We start from the raw sequence: 25,220 nt of genomic DNA on the forward strand, positions 1-25,220 counted from the left end.
CTTCACCATAGGTTTTCAGCCAGTTGTCACATATTTAGAATTTGTATTTTTGATTAGTCTTCCCAAAGTAGAGCTTCTTGTACTTCTCAGCATTGAAATTCATCCTTTTGCTTCCAGTACAAGTTTCCAATCTGTCAGGGTCCTTCTGAATTGCACTCCTATCCTCTAATGTGTTTGCAGTCCTTCTCAATTTCATGTTGTATAAAAAAGTACTCAAGAAGTTTATTATTTTCACACCCAACTCTTTAACATACAAAGCAGCATTGGGCCCAGGACAGACCCCTTCAGAACTTCACTTGAAAACTCTTATAAATGGATGTGGAGCCATTTATAATTACACTTTGCCTACAGCTATTGAGCCAGTTGTCTATGTTTGTAGCAAGCTCATTTTTTACCTTCGGTGTCCTGATTTTGTCCCTGCAAGGTTTGCCATTTCCTAGTATACTTTCTTGGAGTCCAAACCATTTTTCTATTCCCTGCATTTTAATCTTCCTAGAAGCTTCTTGTGTGGCCCCATTGGTCTTTTGATCTGTTATTTATGCTTCCATTATATTGGAATAATTTCTTCTTGGGTTTATAATACTGTGCCCTTTAGAAGCTTCCAGTTCACCTGGGCACCTTTGTCATACCATTTTTCATCCCATGGCACTATCTCCCAACTGAGTCAATTGAAATCCACCTTTCTGAGATCCATTGTCTTAGTTCTGCTGACCTCATGTTTTCCCAGTGTCTGGATCATAAAGTCTATCATAGTGTGATCACATCCTTCCAAGTTTCCCATCACCTTCATATCCTACAAAAGTTCTTCCCTGTTGGTTAGACCGTAATCTTAGATAGGTAATTCCCTAGTTGTATCCTTAACTTCTGAAACAAAAAGTTGTCTTCCATGTAAGTGAGGAACTTGCTCAACATTTTATGTATTGTTCTTCCAAGCAGATGGCTAGAAAATGAAGTCTCCCATCAATATTATTTATAACTTGCAGATATTTTTTCACCACCTTGAAGAGTGCCTCATCCATTTATTCTTGACTTGCTGCTCTGTATTAAATTCCCATCACTACATAAGTGCTTTATCTTTCACCTTTTTTCTTTGCCCAAATTCATTCTTATCTGTGACATTCTTTCTTCTGAAGAGAGAATAAATATACATAATTTTGACATATAAGATGCCATCACCTTTTCTTCCAATCCTGTCCTTCCAAAACTGAGTGTAGCCCTTAATGTTGACTTCCAGTCATAAGAGTTGTCCCATTGAGTCTTTGTGATACCAATCATTTCATGGTTATGTTCATAGGCTGTAACGTGCAGCTCATCTTCTTTGTTCTGCATAGTTCTCACATTTACATCAAGCATATTGTGAATTATGACTTACTTGTTTCCCTTTTACTTGCTTTGTTGCTGTCCTGTGGCTTTGTAGACATTTCTCCGAGTTGAGCTTCTTTTTCTTATCCTTTCCTTTCTGGACTGTTTCCTTTGTTGATGGAGGGTTTTGTTCACTATCCAACATGGAGTCTACTTTAAAGTCCTCCTTACTAGATTGGTCAAATAGTGCCCAAAGATGCTTTTTCCAGTTCTGGTGAGATCGATCCTATCTTCTGATATCTGGTCTCCTGCCTAGAACATCTGCCCATTGTCAGAGCATCCAAAGCTTTCATGTTGTATTTGTGCCTGAAATATATATGTGTGGGGCTGGCGGGGGGGAAGGATGTACAAGTGCAAGTTAAAATGTATCCATATTTTTTTCTTATTGTTTCCAAGATGGTGTTTGATGATGATATATATTTGCTAGGAAGCTGTAGCAGACAGCAACCTTGCCTTAAAATAGGTTAGCTAGATTAGTGAAATGACAATTAAAAAGGGGAGATGATGATTAACTCCTGGGAAGTAAAGAACAATGGCTCCCTTAGCGGCTGTCTCCCTAAGCCATTGATTCCCTTAGCTGTCTGAATAGTAATACCATGAACTGCTGCACCCTTGACTTGTGGAGGCTGAGGGGAGCAGTGTCCTGGATTTTACCTTGTCTTATATGGTCACTCTATATTACAATTGCAGTAAATTATTAATGATATATTTCTACTGTAGAAACAATCCTCAGAAAATTTCCAACATACATTTTATGGAGATTGTATTTAGAATAAAATTTCTGATTTACTGCAGTTGCAATATACCTCATTTTTAAGTGATAAATGAAAGAAATCATGCTTGTTTCAGATCATTCTATATCACAGTGGTGGCCAATCTGTGGCACAAGTGGTATGGGAAGACTCAATGTGGCATGCAGAAATTCAGGGAAGGGGCAGGCAGTACAGTGACAGATAAGGTAGAGAGAAGAAAGAGCATAAGATTGGGCAGGAAGCATAGGGTAGGGAGCAGAAAGCAAAGCAGGAGATCAGTCAGGGAGTACAGGTCGCAGAGCTGAAACCAGTGCAACAGATATGGCAGCAGAAGGGGATTTGAAGGGCATCTAGGGAAGGCATGAGGTTTAATCTGTGGCATGCCTGCCAAAAAGGTTGGCTTCTACTGCTGTAGCACATAAGATGAACATGTATATGTGTGTGTGAGAAAATACATACATTAAAATATACCCATAACATTTTCTTATCATTTCAAGATTTTGCTTTCCATTTGTACTATAGTGCACCAATTTATAAAATGCCTTAACATCATATACATAATAGAAGTCCAGACCTGCAGTCTTTATCCCATTATTTATTATTTATATTGCTGTGGTGCCTAGAGGCCTCACCAAATATAGAATAAATGACATCCTCAGCCCAATATTTATTGTTCAAAATCAGCAAAGTACTTAAATGGATAAATGAGCCTACTGACTTTGCAGATTGGATTTGCTAGATTTCATGAGGGAGCCTAGATCCTGAGCTATAGATACCTATTCTCAGCACAGCTCAGGTATGTGAGGAGGTGAGAAGATAAGCCTATATTACTGTTCATTCCTTGCACCTGATGTCATTCAAACACCAGCCCAATCTTTGGTATAAATTAGAGCAGATATAAGACTGTTGTATGTAATGAAGCCTGCCAATTGGTCCCAAAGAGCCATTTTGGCAGCAATGCATTGCTGGGGCTTGGAACTCCACTGTAAACCATCTTATTTATGATATGCTAGATAAAATGTTACCAAAGAACCCTAGTTCTTTCATTAGGGAATTCTTGTATATTTTTCTATTCTGCATTATATTGAAGGGTATTTTATCATATAAATTATATTATTGCATCTACTACATACCATGTTTTCTTGCATACATTGTGCACTTTTCTCCCAAAACCAAGTGCACATTATATGCAAGAAATATGGTAAGAACAGTTTATGTCTTTTACAGGCAAAAGTAAAATTTGCACATGACTCACAGGGAGCATACTGCTCCCTAACTTGCTGCTATTCAGCTACTTACTACAAGGAAATACTATTTTCTTTCATTCTGGCTTCAAAAACAAGGTATGTATTATATTCCAGGGCATGTTGTATGTGAGAAAATATGGCAAATTTACAGTCATCTATATTTAAAAAGTTTCCTTGTTTAAGGCACTTTATAATGTAGAATAATTGGGAAACAGACCAAAAATATTTAAAATATCACCATTGTTATTTAATAATATATATAGCACCATAAAATAGAAAAAGGCAAGATCCTGAATTCCAACATAGCATCTGATCTTGCACACACTTTCAACAGAGGTTAAGTATCAGACCATCAAATTGTACGTCATACTGTATACAAACAGGCGCACTGATTTTGGACATGACATCAAGCATAGAAGTTGAGGTCAGCTAACACAAAGTAAGAGGGAAACATTGCTTATTTTATAAGATAAGTTTCATGGTGATTCCTTTTGTGTGATATTAATTAATTCAGAATTAGTAGGCTGATAAGACTTAACAGAAGAGATTTTTCACTCTGGCAAATTTTCATAGCTTTAACAGCATAACCTATCTCTAGTAGTAGTAGTTGTACTTTTTCCTCAAAAAAGATTGTTCGCTTTGACTATTTTAGGTAATTTTGGTGTTTTGGTGTCTCTAGTCTGTTTTGGCCAAATCCAAAAAAAGATTTAAGTGCCTAAAGCAGGAATTTTAATTAAGGTGCCTAAAAATGCAATCCTAACAACTCTGTTCAGCTGCTACTGAAAGGGCCTAAACCTTATAGGGCTCTTTTTGATCTTAAAGTTCTCCAGGTGCGTACATTCCTGTTTCTCCTTGTCCTCAGACATGATCCAGTCCAGACAAAGCTGATCATCTTGATGCCTAGCTCATGACCCTAAGTGGGATCCAGAAACTAAATATCCATTTGCCCAAGATCCCTGAAAGGCTTAATCTACTGGGCTTTCTCAAAGCACATAAAATTTACCCTGACAAGATTGGGATCCTTACAAATTATTGAGGCAATTGTCAGTTTCTTTGAAAAACTGATGAAGAGAGACCTTCTTTTCATATACTAGCCTAGTGTAACTTTCCCTGAACTGTGGGGTATGCTAAAGCTTGATGTGGGGGGTGGGGGTGACAGCAATTTGCCTGGGGGTTGGGAAGCCATACTAGTGTCAGTGGCAGAGGCAGCAGGAGCAATTAACAATAGCAGTAGGGTGAATTGGCAATGGGGGAAGTGATGGCAGTCAACTGCTGAAATAGAGTAGAAGAGTGGCCATGCGGGTGGTGGTGGAATATAAACCTCATGAGTGGGAAATGTTGGCCTAATGCTTAGGTGTGAGAGAGGCATTGGCTTCCCTCCACTTAAGGGAATTCACAGTAACTTTGGAAAATTCCCTATGCGTGAGGTTACAGACTAGGGGTAGGCAACCTTTTGTGACTGCAGAATGGAATGGCCAACCTCAGACTGGAGATAGGGTGGTGGGTGGGCAGTAGGACCCTGTCACCACCACCTGTCTCCTGGCTACATAGGGGAAATACCCACAACTGGTACTTCTTCCTATTGCAGCATGGGTGGAAGCACCCACAGATGGCATTTGTCCCCAGGACAACATCAGGAGAGTGCCTGTAGCAGGCATCCCCCGCTGTCAAAGCCTTGAGGCCATAAGTTGCCAACCTCTATTGGAGGACTGTGGGTTTCAAGCACATGGAGGGGATTCCTTTCAGTCCTGAAGCAAGAGCTAGATCTAAATCTCAGGGTTACCAGTTGGCAATAGCTAGGTGGATCTTGGCTGCAAGTGCTGACTTTAGGCAGCTTCCAACTCACTGTGATGGCTAAATTGGATCCTATTCTGATGTACCTAACTCCCTCCATACACTGTATGTGGACCCTAGATGCCTACTGGAAGATTCCACTTTTGGGGCCAGATAACAAAAAAGCTACAGATTGTTAAACCTAATTTTTAAGTGCCTGAATTCTGATTTGGATGTAGCCTTTAGGGTTTATATTTTAAAGTCTCTTCTATTTACATATATTTTAGAGTGGAATTTTGCAGGTATTTTTGTAGGTAAGAGATTCAGTGATCAGCCATTGTGGCTTAGTGCTTTCCTTGTCTTGCAGTTCCCCATATCCTGACATCATTTTTCTGAAGTCTTAGCATAACAGCTGGATTGGAGATGAGGGGACACAAGGGAAGTATGCCAGGGAGACTGGAAACTGGGGATTCAGGAAAACAAGGTGAGCCAACAGCTCTTGGAGTGGTCAAGTTTGAGAAAAATGCTTCCCAACAGATGGCTCTCAGAGTCCTTGTAACAGAAATGGAAGTGGTAGTAGCAGATGATAACAGCTCACTTAGCGACCAAAGAAATATCAGTAACAACAATAACAGACATCATTGCCATCATTAAACAAAAAGAATTTGGCTGCATAGCCATTTGCCATCCCTTAAACAGACAAGTATAACTATAGAGATGGTAAGTCTTTAAGGATTCCTGAGAGGAGCTTCTTTCCAGTCTTGGCACTTGTCCCTGGACCTGTGGATTTTATAACATATGTATACATATCTGTCTAAGTATAAATATCTAAGTATAAACATGATAAACAAGCCAACAGCATCTTTCATGACTTTATTTTAAACTAGTATCTCTTCGGAGCCATTCCCTTATTCGTTGCCTGTCCTAGGTAAATTCCTGGCCTCTCTTAAGTTCATAGTAAATGTGTCATTGATTGCAATATGGTCAGGAGTATTCACTTACGGTATATAAATCATGTCCAAGGTAACTATATGCAGAATAGCACACTGTAACAAATGTGTGATATTGCATTTTTATTAAATATTGTAATTAAAGGTTGTATAGTAATGGGGCCCTGATTAAAGGCAGGTTTATTACTGGCATTTCCTGACTTTTGTATATGAGGTTATTCAGGCATTATGTTCTCATAATGTAATTTTGAATTTGACTGATGGTTTATTCTTAAGCAAATGTGCTGTTCAGTAAATTATACTGTACTTAAACACAAGTATACTAGCTGGACAAAAGTATTTGAAAAATACATCTGAACTCCGGGTGAACAGAAGAGATCTATTCAGCCTTTAATAATAAATGTGATAGGTTATGCAACTTCCTTTATGCCTCTAAAGAACCACCAGGAAGAAGTAGGAGTGCCACAAAGGGATCTCAATTAACAAGTGGTCAGCAGAAAAAATTCATTGAAGAGATGCTAAATTAATGGTCAACAAGAATTCAACCATGCTTGAAGAATTACATCATTTCAGTTACTGTAGTACCAGTACATGTAAATAAAACATTTCAGTCTAACTATAAATAGTACTTTTATATTGTGATCAACACTATTGCTACAGCACAAAGCTTTATATATGTAAAGTCACTATCAGATTTTTCTTTCTGATATTAAAAAAATGCTGAACTGAAAATATCACAGGAGCTAAAAATGTCTTCGTCCCTTGTGGGCAGCATAATAATGACAATTCTTATATTCACAAAGTATACATCCCACTTAAATGTAAAATACTGGCTTCATTAAATAGGGCTGTTTCCCAATTATACAAATTAAAAAGTCAATTATGCCAAACTTTATCAAATTAATTTTGTACTTTGTAGGTCATCTGATAACTTTTTTTGTTGGCTTACTAAATCCTGTTAAACAGGAATGATTGAAATGGAATGGCATGTCATTTACAGAAATCACTCCTCAGACTACCAAAAGTGTTCTCAGATGGGATCTACTACTACACAAAGCACAATTTAATTCTGAATTGTGGTTTGCTAATTATCTTTCTGACCTTCCACAGCATATGGATAAAAATTATTATTACCGCTAGAGCCTGGGGGTAGAGTAGAACAAATGACTTGCTAGCCTGCATACAACCAAATATTGGTTTAAGAAGAACAATACCAAATAATTACAAGGTTTCTGTTTATTTTAGTTATTTTCCATGAAATATTTACACATATATTGTATTATGTTGAAAGTAAAAATAAATTAAGTTCAAATATAGGATAGATCCAAAATTTGAACTGTCTTTGTCACCCTGGATAAAATACAAAATAATGGAGCTAACTGAAAATAGGTTAAGTACTCTGAAGAGATATTGAATAGTATACTAGAACTTTGTGGCTTTTCAGATTTGCTGCTTATTGTTAATTGTGCTGCCGGAATTTGTTTTTAATACTATGTAGTATACTACCTGTTTTACAGTGGTATCACAAAACTTTATTAGTAGACATATGAGACACTGGTGATATGGCTGCTCCTATATCAACAGAGTTATTTGCAAGACACAAGTGCTCTTTATACAGGAACAGCTATACTACAAGCATCTCATATGTCTACTAATAAAGATTTGTGATACTACTCTAATCCCAAAGAAGGCTTATAACTGATCCGAAGTAAAACACATGAAAAAGCAGAGATAAGAAATAGTACCGCTCTTTTATTCATCTTTTCTAGCAGAGGACTAGACTATCCCTTTATAATTTTCACTGAGGAAGGGCAGCAAGTAGTTGTATGCACCTGAAGAAATTCAGCCTCAGATAACTCCATTCACTCCTCAAAGGAGAAAGTATATCTCACCAGCTCTATATTTGGCCCAGTGTGTTACCCTTTATGCCACTGCGGCCACATATAACAAGACTCAACGAAGAGTGGAAGTAGCAGCTTTGAAGAGTCTGTTTCCCATTCAAAGTTACAACCCATGCTACAGATTTCTTGTTCATGACAGTAAGGCCTTAGGCCTTAAGCTTTAGGCCACCATTTTCTTTCACATTATGTTTATTTAAATCAAATGTCAATATAACCCTGGAGGTGCAATTGCTACTTAATTGATCTTCATCTCAAATTATGATACACAGGTTAAAATCCATCTCACATGTTTACCTATCTTCCAATAACAAAGGCCCTTTAAGATACCTTTTTTACCTTCTCTGAAATTTTGGGGAGCTATTGCTTTTTTGTAAGAAGTGCAAGTGCTATTGTGATAAATAGATTTTAAAATATTAAGCATAACTTACAAAATACCATAAGATTCATGGCATCTTGTCATTATGAGCAGCCTACCTGTAAACATGCTCATTTATCAGTATTTCCTTACAAAGTTCACAGAAAAACAATCTGAAAGCTAAAGTGAAAGATAAAGAAATAGACAGTGGTAAGCACCAAAAGCATGAGCTGAAGCTAATTTTTGGGACTACCGATGGACCAAAGCTTTCTTTCACTTAGCATGGATTAACATATGTGGCAACAACCTCTCGCAATAGCAGGACTTTGTAGGTCTCAGGTCATTTGTATGTTTGTGGATGTTCATCCATTTTTTAAGAGGGTTTCTTTCTAGGATTGAAATGATTGTCATCCTTTTATATCACCATTTCCCTGACAGGTTTCTTTTACTTGTCTGCAACTTCTATTAAAATTGTCCTACATTCTACAAATTCTGTATGGTGCATAATTTATCTTTCATCTTTGACTGTGGCAATTCTGTTTACTATTTCATTTTCCATACTAGTATGGAGAGGATGTGTTCTTAAGAGCCACAGTCAGGGACAGAAGTGATGGACTGATCATCATGTTTCCATGTCATGATCCTGGTTGACAAAACTGCTATAAAAAGATTGTTTTTTTACAACCAAACGTTATGGAAACATGCAGTTTATTTTCTGCTTAACACAGTTTCTGATTTGCTCTCATTAATAAGTGCATTTCAGATTCTCAAATAAGAAACAAGCAAAAACAATACCTTTGTAAGTTGCACACATCCTTTAGTGCACAGATTTGGGCAAATGTCACAAAGCATGCAAGTGGAGTTCAAATATGGATTTGCTTTCGATATGCGTATACCTTATTACTGTTTATTTTTAACAAATATTTGTACAGAAGGAACTTACAGAAATGTTCCTTTGAATGTTCAATGAGAATGAAAGACTTGTATACTTAAGACCCACATTTTCTTTCTTCTGCTGAGGAAATATGGTATTTTTAAATAGAAGTTCAACATATATAGCATAATGCTTTCCATATATTTCCACCACTTTCTGCATATGATGCACTAGTGCATTGTCTTTCCCCTGCTCTGCCAGCCCACGGATATGACATTTTCTTCAAGGGCAGGTCAATTATTAGGTCTTCTCATTATTATAAACATCAGCCCCAATAAGCAGCTTTCAGGAATCAGTAAAGAAACTCAAGGTCTTTTTAATAATCTTGTGTGAATACTTTAATGAGCCATGTGGGCTGCTTTCTTTCTGTATCTTAGTCAAACCATAAAGGTAGAAATGCTGTGCAACTACACACAGTATTGAAAGACAGATGAATGTATGCATGAAGGTAGAACTCTACTGAATTACTAATTTCTTTGTCATCTAGATAAATAATCTAACTGGCAACCCCAGTGATGATTTTTAGTATGAAATCTACTCAAGTGGCTACAGCTCTTTATGGGTATCTATATTCTCTTTACTGTAGAATAACTCTTTCATCATTATTGTTGAGGCAGCATGAAATGCATTATTGGAAAATCATACTTTCTTCATGTTTTGCCCATTGCTTTGGAGTAAAATGTTTATTTCCTTCTTTTTCCTATTACAGCATGTTTTGCTTCTATATTGTTAGAAGCATGTTGTTTCTTAAATTCATAAGCTCTCATCCTGGCATGTAGACATATGTCTTTTTGCTGCTTGTAAGTATACATTAACCATTTGACCACCTTCCGACATGTCTGTGGCTAGGTTCACCCTCCTCTCTCAATGCTCTGGAAAAGTTATATTGTACTAGAGAGGCAGTATTACTAAACAGAATAGTGTCAAATAAGAGACTATATGGGCAAAGTCCAGTATTTAAAAACTTAAAATTCTGGTTTTGTTATCAGTGACGTATACTCTGTTGCTGCATTTTACTGGTCAGAAAAGCTGAGATAACTTTTTGTTATTTTTTTTTAATATTCTGCTTTCCAGGTGTGGCATTTTGTGGTATTGATGCTTGGCTTAGGGAGACACAGAAGCAAACATATAGGAAAGTTTCCTCCACCCTTACTACTCTGTATGAGCCCTGTCAATCCATTACTTATAGAATTGTTTGCCATTATCATTGTGTGCTGATTACTAGGAAGGCTTGTGAGCATATTTTATATTTGAAGCTGCAGGATGATAGAATTCTCCTAAATTCATTCAGCTCTCACTACGACACACCATTTCCTTTGCACCATTGTCTTTTGCTGCTGAGGTGTCACTAGACCAACTTAACTTCACCTGCAGTACACTATGCTACATCATGCCAATTCCTCCCAGCCTGTGTGATGCAGCAAAAACTTGCCCAGTAAGATGTAGTGAATGGAATCAAGTTTACTCACACTGAAATGGAAGGAGGCTTCCAAGATCAATATTTTATTAGAAATACCTTAGGAAATAAATTGAAATCAATTAAAATTATGAATGTGTTAAAGACCCAAAGAAGAATCTGTATGACATGAATACATCTTTTTTAACAATTTCATATACAAACATCTGAACTCAAATGCAAATCCTGGCCCCATTGAAAGCAATGGTGAAATTTTCATTGATTTCATTGGGACCTGGATACCTATAGTGGTTGGGAAGGGAAGGGAGAAAGGAAGATGAAGGAAGGGCTATTTTAAGCATGTCAAACCTGTTTCATTGATCCTGTTCACTACTTACTATAGGTTGATTCAACCCACCAATCATCTTGTCCCCACTGAGTCATCTCTTCATTTTCATCCTTTGTCCCTAATAAAACTGGACTAAGTCTCCATCCTTAGTCCTCCCTTTTGCATTGCACTTTCCTGAAGCCAAATGAAGGGACCTGGCATCCACTACAACTATAAATTTTATCTGCGTATCAAACTTCCCACACATATATAAACAAGTGGAGCAGAATCCTTCACAGGATGTAACTGAAGCTAGTTTGAAGCAAAGGAAGGGTAAAATCCGTACTGGTTAATGTGCTATGCCAACACTTTTCTATCAGTCACCTCCATTTCTGCAGTTCAGCTTTAATTAAAAATTTAAACCTTGTTGTAGCACTGATAGAAATCTTTCTGGACATAAATCAGGGCACTGTTCTCCTACTGAATATATATTTAAATACAGCCTAGTACAAGAGCAATACTGTGTCATGTTAGAGGACAAATATAGAGGTTCAAAGACTGCTTTGTCAAGTCACATTATTCCATTCTTACACTCTCTGATGTTCCAGTCAAAACTGAGTATGTGGATAAAACAGTATTAAATTTGGAGTGATTTTGTTGCATTTGAATAATTTTTTACTCATTCACACATCAATTAAAACCTAACAGCTGCTGACTTTTTGAAACATTCCCCTTTGAAAAGGTTTCAGATGCTTGTGGATCCACACCCTGGATCATTCACTCCTGCTGGATGTTTCTAGCATATCATAGAATATGGTAATATACAGGTAGAAGACTAGAGAATATATTACGAAAAATAAAATTGTACATCTTTTTTTTTTAATAATAAAACTAGACTTGGATAGAATCAATATATCTCTCCAAGCCAGCTGTCTGGTAAAATAAATAAACCCTCTTAAAAGTTGCCAACTAAAAGAAAGTATAATTTCTTTGTCAAAAAGCCTTCAAGAAAAGATTAAATTAAATGTGCACAATAAACAACAACACCACTTTCAGCTCGTAAATCTCTCGTTCATGGTCATTTCTTTTGATAAAAGAAAGTAATTTCTGAGCAAGTGAAAATCAGCAGAGTTTCATTAGCTTAGATGGAGTATGTTAATATAAATCCACTGAGGATCTCTCCAACTAGTTACTAAAGGGTTTTTATTCTTCCCTAGAACTTGGCTCTGAACATGGAAAACAACTCAACAACATGGTTTTTCTAATTCAATACTGCTTCTTGTCTGTGCATACTGGGTTTGGTCCAAGCCTCATCAATAACAATCTCTGAACCAAGTCAGTGTTAATCAAATTGAAGAGGCCTCTATGTCATAAACTGCCTCATGTTTTAACATCCTAAAGCTTAAATTCAATTTTCCATTTGCATACTATTTAATCTGCAGTCACACATCTGAGTTTTGGACATGTAAAAGACAAGTGACCTAAAACTGTGCCATCAAAAACCTGGGCTTTCAGTTTTCACATATTCATTTAATGTATTGTTGGGCTGGGTTGCTTGAATGCTTATTTGCACCCAATGCCTTCGTTACTTTAATTCCTTTATTTTTATGCTAAAGGAGTGATTATTTTCCTTTGTGTATCTAAACAGCAGTTTTCTATCTGCCTAGCTAGCTGTGTATCTGTTTAAGGCACTCTCCCAGGAACCTAGGGGCTTGGGTTTTGGCCCCTCTTGCCTAGAAGGAGTTTGCCCATGTGCCTCTATGAACATGCTCAGTCTATATATGCATACTTATGGATCCACACTTCAGGGGAAATAGAATTGTTTCCTGGCCATTATACTAAAGGTTCTATTTATACAGCTAGAAAGCTGAAATTAGATACACAAGGGAACACCAAATTCCACCCAAGGACTATTACTTATAATTACTTTAAGAAAAATGGAATCTTGTACCATCTACAAAATACAGGATAAAAAAAATCATACAAATTATGCATGTGCAGTATATGCGTCTGAAGCTCTATATTTTCACTTCAATGAAATGGAGAAGGTTTTTTTGTTTTGTTTTGTTTTTCTTTAAATGGGAATCTAATATTTTTCAATGTGCTATTGACATTGCAAGGTAGGTGGAATTTGAAAGCTCCAGGTTCACGTCTAACTTCCCCACACACATATAACAATAAACAGAACATTTCTCAAAAGCAATAAGCAAACCCAATCCCTAAATGATGAAAAAAATCTCCAACTTACCAAAAGTATAAAAAGAAATTCCCCCAATTCCTTCATGTAGGGCTAAACTGTGTTCAAGGTGTGTGTGCGCAAAGCAACCATGTATTTCAATAGGAATGAATACACAGAAAATGCCACATTAGAGGAAAAAACTACCTCACAAAGCCAGTTTCGTACTCCAGATAATATATTCACTCTGTCAGTACACATTGATTGTAAATTCTTCAAACAGATGCCAAGATTTATTTGTTCTTATCAAACACCCAATACACTTTGGATTGCAATAAAATATGATTGTTTCTGAATGGCGATTGCCAGGAAGAGAAGGCATTATAAAGACATGATATTTTGTTTGCCAGCATCTCTCTTTTATCTTTCTATGTTCCCATTGAAAGTAATGCTAGCAGACTGTCTTATATCCATTTCAAATCTAAAACGGTAGCAATAATATAAGAACCACTTCTTTCTCCCCTTCCACTAATCTCACCATATGTCTTCTGTTTGCCAGTGTATTTGCCCTAATGGCAGAAAGGAACTGGTAAAGAGTTTGGTGAAGCAGGCACCTACCATGTTGTTAGTACCTGGTCAATCTTTCCTTTTCCCATACTGTCAAATATCAGGAGACCTGACTGCCTCATCTGCTACCCCCAAAAATACAGAAAGGAAGGAGCATCTGAATTCTAATGTGCCAATCTATAACATAAAGGGAGTGTGTCTCCTTATACAGCTTTTCCCAATTCTCCAATCCCTTTTCGTCTCTTATGGAGCAGCTGGACACCTCAGGCTGTGCTTTCATTCCTGTTTTCAATTCCTAGTCATGTAGTTGAATGATTTTATTGGACAAAGCCTGCAATATTGCAGTGTGATACAGTATACAATATCAATTTTTACTGCTTGGTGGAATTTGAATGATATAACTCTTCCTATCAATAATTACAAGGACTAATCCTAACCTATGTGCTGCACACAGTACATTGGGCCACGCAAAGAACTTGCATTGACATCTCTGACACTCATTTTAAACCCTTTTCTAATATATTTTCCCAAGTGGGACCCTCACAAAACTAAGGTACAAACATTACATGTAAACCAGTCTAAGTGATCGGAAATCAATCTAAATTCATAACCGTAGAGAAGTTTGATGCATCTAGGTGTAAAAATGACATAATTTGGTCTAAGATAGACCTGGTTTAATGTGCACTCAGATCTAATTGATTTAGGTTAGACTGGTGAGTTGAACTTCTGTACCAGATCTCCTATCAGTTCAAGCTAGGTCTCTGTCTTCTGGCATCACAGCCTCCTTTGTGGCCCCCCATACCTCCCTCCTTGTAGGGAGGTGTGCTGGCACTTGGCCCATGCTTGGCTGCTCCAGCTGAGTGCCCCGTGGGCCCCACCTCTGAGCTCTCCCAGAGCTGAGCCAGCACAACCCCTCTCCCCAGCCCCACCTCTGGCTATCCGTCAGCTGTAAGCAGACAGCTGGGGGGGTGGGGGGGCAAGCAAGGGAGGTGTCCGTGTTGCCTGCACAAGCCCCAGGACCTGAGCACCCGTGTCCCGAGGAGGTGCCCCTACATCATGTCATAAAGCACCCTGCTATGTACACACACCTGACAGTAACTCCAAGAGAACCACTGCACTTGAGCACAGTGCCACAGAGCCTGACCCTAGCTCCCACACACCAAGTCAGGAAACCCCATGCCCCCATATTCAGACACAGCCCCTTGGAGCCAGACTCTGGCTCCTGCACACCCAAACCCCAGCATGGACCCCCAACCCCCCAGCAGGAGCTGGTATGGGCAGCTTGCTTTTGGTGAGTCAGTGGGGCAGGGGGCAGAGCACTGAGTCTGGAGTTGCATGGAGGAAACCCTGTGACCTTCATGCCTTGGCTGCTGCCAGCAGGTACATAGGTCATGGATACCAGGTGCTGCAAGTCTTTTTTGGCCTGGAGATATAAGGTCCCAGTGTACTAGGGCCAGGGGGAGGCATGCTTGCACACGTCCAGCAGTCAGTCAGAGGTGGTCTGGGTGCTCGGCAGTGCTTGGCAGTCTCTGGTAGCTTGGGGAGCCCACAGGGCATGGTAGGAGGCATGCAGGAGCACTCCCAACTTCTAGCCCTCAGCTAATGCAAGCAGCTTGTGTCCTGCCCCTACCAAAGGGGGAATTTGTATACTGTTTAATACCAAACTAACCTAGGCCACTTACAGAAAATGATGTAACTTAGATTGATTCCACCTACAGCTTTTTGACCGTCTATACCTAACCTTAATCTGGCCATTGCTCTTGTTGTGTTAATTGAAGACTTATCCAAAAGTCTAGCCATGACACCATGCATACTTAGATCCAGATAGCATGCACAATTCAGTGACAAAGGCTGTGAAAAACACTAGGCTTTTTACAAGTGATACTCAGTTACCAACATTTAAACAAATCATAAGAGGTTTTTTTAAAAATTCATTCTTCGAATAACTAAAAATTGATAATTAATTTTGTTTTAAGAATTCAGTTATGGAGGGCCAGATTCTACCAGTTTCTCAGACTTGTATCACTTTTAATTAATTTGTGAAAAGAATCAATAATACAAAGTACTCCAGAGGAAGGACCTGCTTACTTGAGTAGACCTCTGACTTCTGGAAAATTGGATGCATACCTAGAATTGAATATTAAGTCTAAATAAGGCTTAGTTTCCTCACCCAAGCCTCCTGTTATGGAACATATCACAAACCTGCAACATAACTCAGTGAAGGGCAAGAACTGTACATAGTGGTCAGAATTCAGGTGCTGTCCATTGGCAAGGTTGTTTGTGGAAATTTGTCACACATGATTCATATTGGTCACAAGAATATTAAATATCATCATTAAAAATAATTTTGAAAACTATGCCACTTCTTTATGAGAAACAGAACTTCTGGTCTCCATAGTCAAGACATAGTGCCTTTTATACTACAAAGGTTGCATATGGAGTGCTCATCTAGTCGGCTTGTGACCAAGAGGCTGTTCAGCTTCATTCCAGCTATCTGCCCAAAGAACTTGTGAGCCCTGGCTTCTGTTCACATAAATGATGATATCTACACTCTGACACAGATCACTTTCTACTTGTCTTATTTTATAATGACAGTCACCTCACAGAAACATTCTGGGGAAATCCTGTCTACATGGATATCTGTTCCCATCCTACAGGAGTCTTGCCACTTTTTTTACAGGGCCAACAATTTATTGTTTAGCACTTGGGGGAAAAGAAGCATCAGAAAAGTAATTTTGACAGCTGTCTTCCTGAAAGAACAGATTGGCAGGTTTAAATTATTTCTGGCAAATGATAACGTAGCCCTTCAGAATTCTGAATTCTAACCCACTTTATTTGGAGCAAAAATTTCTAAGATAAAGTTCTAAAAATAAGAGCTTAAATGTCCTAATTTTCCATTCATTGTGGTTATGCTTTAGTACTCCTGAAATTAGAGATTATCAATAGATCCAAAAAAACCCAACTATTATATTCAGACATATCATCAGACTCAAGATGAATTTTAGCTCAGGATGTATTCTCTATGATAGAAGAACCTGAAATAGAGAGAAGAAATCTACCACAACACACCTTTTCACCTGTCCTTTATCTGAATTATCCTCAATAGTACAGGCATGGACAACTGGTGACACCTTAGTCTGGCAGGGCACGTACCCCCCCCCCCCCAGCGACTGGGGCATGGGGGTCCCCCTCCAGCCAATCTCTCCAAAATGAGGGATCCTTCACAGCCCATTGCACCAACCAGGAAGCAGCTGTGGGGCTTCGGGAAGTGGTCGCAGCGCTTCAGCCAGCACTCCCACTCCCTGGCCAGTGCTCGTGGGTGGGGGGGCCTGGTGCTACCACATGCCTCCCCCTCCCCCCCCATCACTTAAGCAGGGAGCACGGCCTGTCAGGGGATGCACTAGCACTCTCAGGAGATGCACTGCAGCCCTGTGGACTCCCTACAAATCGCCATTAAGTACAGGAAAAGCTGGTTTTAATAACTTTTCTGTTAATTACTAGAAATATTGATGGTATAAAAGTGTAAGAGCTGTGAAGAGGTAGATAATAGATACTGACAATCAGGATTCAACTACCTTGACAAATGTTGACAGGGGGAAATCTTAAATGAAAACGATTGACATTGGACCCAACAAACATACTGTATACTCATACTTTCAGATTTACCATTTACTAACAAAGATTCCCTTCTAATTTCTGTGGGATTACTCATGGTTCTGACCTAAAGCACTTTCAAATTTCACTGCTGCATAATCTACTCATTGCCAAAGAGTTACAGGATTTGAGATTCAAAAGGAGACAGGCAATCATATTACTTCCTCACGTGTATGATCAAGATGTTAACATAGTATATAAATCAATTACAACTATCAATAAAAATCTCGAGCATTAACTATTCCTTTTATGGAAAAAGAAAGGTTGGAAATAAATGTGGTTGAAATGTTTAACAGTAAAAAGATGTCACACTTATGTGGTCTTTTTTGAAAATGGACGTTTTAAGAAGAGATGTTAACATTTATAAAATACTTCATTTTCATGAAAAATGATCAAGGCTGTTTTTGTCATTTTTAATAAACAATGTGATACAATCTTTCAGGAATTATCTTCAATGGAAACAAATTTTGCTTAATACTGATTTCAAGAATTATATCAATAACTTATTTTATTGAAGGTATCATCAAAACTGTCTAAAAACTTTAACCAAAAATGGAAATTTGTACCCCAAGTATAAAAACAGCTTTGAATTTTCCCCTGGCTCTGTTTTCCATTTTATACCACTTGTAGTTATAGTTATTATTCACAAAATTAAATATTCTGCACTATTTCCCTGTATTCCAGCTTGATGATCATCTTGTGTACCTACTACACAGAGTCTTAAATTTTTACTGTCTGTCTATTTAGACCAGCGATTCTCAACCAGAGTGCTGTGGCACTTTTGGGTGCCATGACAGCCTTTGAAAGGTGCCACAGGGAGAGAGGGGATAAGCAAGATAAGCTTGAGGAGGTAACTGCAGGCACTTCCCTTCCATGCACTCCTCCTCCCCTCAACTCACTGCTGTGAAGGGTCTTTCCTGACAGCTGTTCCTCCTCCTTCCCAACCCCTCTTCAAGCAGATAAGCACCATAATAAATAAATTAGTTTTTTTAATGGAGTGCCACTACTTCACAGAAATTATATAAGGGGGCCTTGAGTCTAGAAAGGTTGAGAGCTACTGATTTAGACTGTGAGCCTGTGGGGGAGAGAATACTTTTTGTTATGCTCTTTGCAACATTAGGTATGCAGGCTGCTTACAGATGTTAAAAAAAAAACCTCTTGTGCTTTACTTTAAACTTGACACGCTTCTGCTCTGAGCCCACCACACATCCAGAAGAGGCATAACATTAGCTGGACCCAACTCACCCAATGTCTGTATAGACTGGGTGCTTTAGTGGGGCTTTTTTGGCACTTTTATCTAATAGCTGATTGAATCAGCTATTAGATAAATGTGGCAAAAAGCCCTGCAGAAGCAGGAGCTGGGTAGAACTAATGCACTGCTTCTTCTAGTAAAGCACCTCCTTTTTTTGGCAGCAGGGGGCTGGGGTTAACATCTGTAAGCAGGCATTGTACTGCAGATCAAAATGAAGTACTACCGTTCTGAAAACACTTGTCGATGGTTTCTTTGATTGCTAAATTTGCAAAGTCTAATAAAAATACTTTTTTCTTTTATATTAGGTTACAAAAATCTTTACAGAGACATAAGGTCAGTATCATCACCTGTATTAGCTTACTGACTTGGAGACTAAAGGAAAGGATCTTTAAAAGATTTGCAAAATATTACAGGCTGAACAGTGGCAGAACAAAGAACTACACAGACTTCTGTGTTCACATAACTAATGCTACTTCAGTCAATATGGGAAAACCTGCTGTTTGTAACATAGAAATGCAAAGTGGAACACAAGGGAAATGTTCTGAAAGATTCAGTGTATAGTTAGTTAAAATGTTATCTCCAATATAGACAGCAGTTGATGTAAAGATGTAAATGGTATGAAGCAATTTTAAATTCACAAATAGGAGGAAAAATACTGAACTGATATCATACACATACTATTAGGCTTCTTATAAGAAGTGACTATAAACCAGTCTGATCTGACTTGCAGCAACTTACAATTATGTAACCTTACCGACTTCAGTGAGATTATTCCTGATTTACATCAGGATAAAAGAAATGAGAACAAGGCCCTACATAAATGGTTCCACTGGACTCACTACCAAAAGCACAAAACAGTATTTTCTTATTGCTGTAATTGGAACAAACTGGATTTTGATCAGTTAATAATTAAACATGGATCACCCAATCAGATGAAGGAAGTATCACAGCAGTTATCACTGTAACCTTACAATACAGAAAAAAAATACAAATATTCTTGTAGAGTTTATTCACATATTTAAATCAAATAAGATATCAAACTAACTTAGGCACTGGCCAGTCAAGTAAACTGGAAAAGGAAGAGGATGAGCTTGCAGGAAGGCTGTATTTCAAATGTGTAGATAACACTGTCCGTAGACGTTCAAGCACATATTATCTAAGACTGCTGTACACTGAACAAATTGTTTTAACAAACCTGTATTTTATATATAAAGTATTATTTGAATAATATATGTATTATGTGGTCATAGAGGGCAGGACTAGGAGCAATGGTGTCCAGCTTCAGCACAGGAAATTTAGGTTGGAGATTAGGCAGAACTGCCTGATATAGGTGGTCAAGCCTTGGAACAGAGCACCTAGAGAAACTGTGAAATCTCCTTCCTTGGCAATTTTCAAGACCAGATTGGATGAGCACTAGGCTGCAATGATTTAGTCAGGAATAATCCTGCCTTAAGCAAGGGGGTGGACAAGATGCCCTTGTAAGGTCCCTTTCAGTCTTCCTTTCTTATAATCTTATTATATAATCTATCTTAATGCATTGTTAGGATAACAAAATTCTCTAACCATATGTTTTCAGTAACCCATTGGTATAGGTTTGGAACTAACTTCAAGGTCAGGGTAGGAAGAGATCCCTTCAAAATAGATGCAGAAAATATAGTGATAATTTTCAGGTGGGTTCTGTTAAACTATATACCAAGAATTGCCACGTACCTGAACCAGTAGTGGTTCATTGTGACAGTGCATCTGTAAAAAAATGGGCTAGCCCCACAGAAGTCAGTAGAGTTGCATCCGCATGATATTAAATTAAGCCCTTGATTTTTAGAAACAGGAATATGAACAGATATCAGGATGTCAGTACAATTTCTGTGCCTACCAGCCTGTGCTAACAATGTGTGATCACAGACCATTAGCAAGCTTGTCAGCGCCTATGAACCCATGTGTTTGAGACAAAAGATTTTAGATATGACTCTACAAATAAGGTATTCACACAAATTCTCTAGAAATGCTATTCTTTCATGAGTGGCCTCCAGGATCAGATAACTTTTTCATGCATGGTTCCTTCCTTTTTTTAAAAAAACATAAATCTTGAGTGATATTTTCCCCCCATAATTTACAATAGAACAATAAATCTAAATTTGATTGAATTCCTGTTTGAAAGCCTCACACTGTGGTACTTGAAATCTATTGCTATTCTACACGAGATACACATTCCTTGTGCCAAACAATTACTACCTTGTTTAGTATGACCTACTAAAAGATTATAAGGCTATTGGAAACCATGTTTTGGTGGGCTGATACTGGCAAAATTATATAATCCATCTGTGGGGGGGAAATATTTCAAATCCGGAGTCTTAATAGGCCTTGGGGCACTACTGCAATACAAATAATAACAGCTGTTTTTAAGATAAATATCAATTATTGCAGTGCTACACAAGTGAATGGGACACACTCTTCTGGCTTTTTCTTGCATATAAGCAAATAAAAACTCATTACATATATTATATGGTAAAAGTGTTCATTACATTTTCAAATGAAACTTTCCAAATAGCCTAGGAAAAAAATGTCATGGGTGATAATACATATTTAAAACAAACAGGAAACTAGGAAAGCAGAAATTCTTACCCTAAAAAACTCTTTGGTAGAGCCAGAATCTAATGTCCCATAAGCAATTTCTGTTTGCTTAGACAGATCCTCTGCGCTTTCAATGGGAGACACCATCCTTTCAACCGTCAGGAATGCAGCTAAGTTAGCCGTGTAGGAGGAGATTATGATCAGGGTAAAGAACCACCATACACCTCCAACAATGCGCCCAGACAGGGATCTAATAACAAGTATGAAATGGATTTGTAAAATGAAATGAATGTCCTAAAAGGAACAAAAGTTATCAGTTTTATGCAAATGATGCATTATACTACAGGGAAGTACTTCACGTTATCTTGTACAGCTGTTGTGCATACTAATCAAACAGGAAATGAATATACTTTATAGTTCTCTTGAATGAGCATGTAAGCTCCACTACATCTGGTAGACTTGGCTGAAATCAGGACTCCAGACTTGAATGTACTTTACAGAGAGCTATGGCCTCAATTCTTCAGAATTGTAAATACGCTGAAATGAAACTGGTCAAATTATAATGTGTCATATTAATGAAATAATAAAAAACTTTGCATGCTGTTTCATGTGAACTCCTGGGTATGACACACAAAAACATGAACAAGAGTCATGATATCAATGCAACTGTATTTTCTGATAAACCAAAAGAGTGCTTTAAAAACTAAGTGACTGAAAACTGCTTATTTTTTATGAAACATTCAAACACAGACTGACAAACACAAGCTTAGGCTGTTGTAGACGTTCTATGCTTAGGCAACATTACTTGCAACAGGCTTTGGCCAAGTGGATTTCCATAAATGAAATAATAAACCTAACTCAGTCTGAAACTGCAATTATTTAACCAACTGGACAATGGACATGAAATGAGCAAACTGTAAAAGTTGACAAAAAGTACTGTTCTTAAATAATAATCTGATACTTTAACTGCAGCAGGAGGGTTGTTATGAATCTTTGTTTTGCATTTCCTGCTAAAGAAAGAAAAAAGAAAAGAAAACTCAAAACGTAAAAAGCAGTTTAAAGCTCACCAATGCAGTGATTTTCAAAACTGAAATATACAATATATCCGTGAATGCTGTCATCAAATCAAATTTGAACCTACTTATTAAGGAAGCATTTAAATTTCCCCATGTATTAAAGTATTTTATCCATATTGAATACATAAGCTCTGTAGAGGCGTTTAATAATTTGGCAGAAAACTAAATATATTTGAAGCGCACAACCCAAGAAATACTTGACTAGTGAATCTTAAACACATATTTTGTAAAATAAAATGTCTTAATCATCCAACCTACAGTTGCACAAATGAGGTTAAGTCATACAAACTATATCACATGAAAAAAATCTTGGAGTTTAGATACCCAAATTATTTCTGTAAAGTTGATAAAACTGGGAACAGAACTAAAAGGAAACAATTCTGGACAATTATTCTTACAATTGTTAGTCCAAAAATAACCCAATAGCAAGAGAAACATGAAAAGACTAATTCTGAATGTCTGGCCAGATCTACATAAGACACTGATTGCACAGTCATTAATGTGCAGTCATTTAGTACTTGTATAAGTAAGTACTTGATGACTGTGCAGTAACCCGAGTTACTGTGCAGTAGCACCAATGAACATCTTATTGATGACAGTAAGTTGTTGCCATGTGATGCTACTGCTCAGTAGTATTGGGCTACTACACAGTCAGCATCTCATGTAGACATGGCCCCTATTTCCAAGACAGGACTCCATTATTGTGTGTACCATAAAAAGTCAATGGTAGGATATTATCTAGAACGATAGTGCCCAACCATTTCAACCTGCAGGCTGGATGGACATTTCCTGGTACCTCCATAAGTATGGATCCAACTGGTGGACACAAGCAAATCGGTGGGGTAGGTGCAGCAGGGCCTGATCTGGATGTGCAGAGGGCAGCCAAGCCCTGGTCCGGCTGCATGTGTGAGGGGGAGGGGAGGAGAAGAGGGTGTTGCCTGTCCTCTACCTGGCTGCAAAGAAGTGAGAAATGGCCAGGCCACAGCTCAGAGGTACAGGGCTTAGGAACTGGGCAATGGGGTTTGAGCACCTCTGGTCTAGAATATACTGCTAAAAAGAAGCATAGATGAGAAAGGCCAAAATCCCTTCATACAGTTCCTAGATCTGACGTTCTTTCTTCTCAGGTTTCAAAACTCAGTGATCATCCTGGAGCTCTTAACTTTTATAGTAACAATTAACGTTTGATTACACAATAAACATTAGGTATTTGCAAGACACCTAGCATTTTATGCTCCAAGTAATACAAGTGCTGATTGTATGCTATGTGTATTGAATTCACAACTTCCTGTGTAACTGACAATTTTTAATCTATAGACAAAATAGATCATCTTTGATTCTCTTGCAAACAAAACTGCCATTGACTTGGTAAGAAGGCTCAAGCTCAATGCTATTTCAATCGTTATGCATCTGTATGGTATTTTCTAAGACCTTCTTAGCCTTTGACCATAATTTTTGTCCCCAGTAAAATAGACCATTACTTTTTTAACATGCATTTTAAACTAAGTCTGTAAAGGCAGATTCAAGTAGTGCTCCAGCAAGAGTCCATATTTGCATATGCAAGATATGAACACTGGCATGAAAAATAATTCTGCACCTATTTACATCTGTATGTACAGTTACCCAACTTGCACTCACATTGTGCATGTACAAGGATAGGATTTGCAGGTGCAAAAGTAGCCATGCATTTTAAAACTGTAGCTAACTGTGCCTCATCGGACTGTTTTGCTTAAGTTATCCACCATTGCTACACCTCTTTCAGTTTTGCCTCTGATTGCTATTTTGGAAGTGTTAGGATGCAAACAAACATTGCCCTGGTGCCAGCAGAAAAAATGTTATGGAAGCACAGTTTGCAAGCAAACAGACATCCTAGCCCCTTGCCACACTGCAAAAACCCAAAAATATTGCTGAGCACAAAGGTAGTCACAGTTCATGATGCCTTCAGTGGGATGATGCCTATTTGCTCACTGCACACCACAAAAATTTCTCTGTGAGGGATTCCCATGACACACAACTCACTGCTTTGCCTTTGCCCTGAATCTGGGAGCAGCACCTACAGCTGTTATCTTGAACAATCAGACCCCTGAAGTCCTGGGAGCAGCAGGAGCCTGACCCTGTGGGACAACGGCCCTGGCAACATCTGTAGATGCCAATGAAGAGCAGATCCCACTCCAAAGAATGTCTGTTGATAGCCCTAGTGTACACCAGGCTTCAGGTAGCCATCCATGTATAAAACCCCATAAATTTTCAAGAACCATTGGCAACTTGACTACATAAGCGCTCCCACTGTTGTTCCTACTGACCGAATTAAAATGTAGCAAAAATGGTGTTAAATTTTAGTACAAATATCCCTGATAGAAAAGGGAAGTTTAGATTAATTAGTGCATTGTATGAAGTCAAAATGAGGACCTCTCAGTATAAGAACACCAGTTATATAACAGAAGTGTTTTCAGCCCTATTATAGTTAAGATAATAAACAAATAAAAAAGTAAATATTTTAGAATTTTGTTCAATAAAGATTATGATTAGAATAAAAAAGAAGGTGATTTTAAATACTACACTTGGCATACACAGTATTAGTAGATCTCAAAAGTTATCTTAAGCTACCCTGAGCCTTTCTAGGGAGTGCAGCATAGAAATCAAATCAATAAATAGGGTAACTTAGGGTGGTGATAATGTACTAGGGTAACCACCCTAGTATCTTAGGGTGGTGATAATATACTAATCTTATTCTTGAAAGAAAATCTTCCAATTTTAAAGGAGGAATACATAGGAGGTTTTGCACTTTAAAACCCAGAAAAGTGAAATAGAAGTAAGTTGCTATTTCACATCAAAATATTATAGGCTCAATTAATTAAAAACAGCCTTGTGTCCAATTGATATATTTGCACACAATCAAAATTTAAAAATCTATGTTTAGGAGCAGAAA

At 37.9% G+C, this 25,220-nt stretch overlaps 1 protein-coding gene across 10 annotated transcripts in view; it reads right to left on the bottom strand.

Annotated features, from left to right (window-relative positions):
• Window positions 1-25,220, bottom strand: part of GRIA2 (glutamate ionotropic receptor AMPA type subunit 2) — a 155,062-nt gene that overhangs the window by 6,803 nt on the left and 123,039 nt on the right. For all 10 annotated transcript variants that reach the window (XR_016440761.1, XM_090036304.1, XM_090036297.1 and 7 more), the window contains exon 12: window positions 21,270-21,468. Coding sequence is in view for 9 of the 10 variants with exons in the window: in XM_090036304.1 (XP_089892430.1) it covers window positions 21,270-21,468 (199 nt within the window). In the remaining variant the exon portion in view is untranslated. The remainder of the gene's footprint in view (window positions 1-21,269; window positions 21,469-25,220) is intronic.

This window comes from Crocodylus siamensis, chromosome 2, assembly GCF_052110815.1.
Source record: "Crocodylus siamensis isolate JL-2025a chromosome 2, ASM5211081v1, whole genome shotgun sequence".
Lineage (NCBI taxonomy): Eukaryota > Metazoa > Chordata > Crocodylia > Crocodylidae > Crocodylus > Crocodylus siamensis.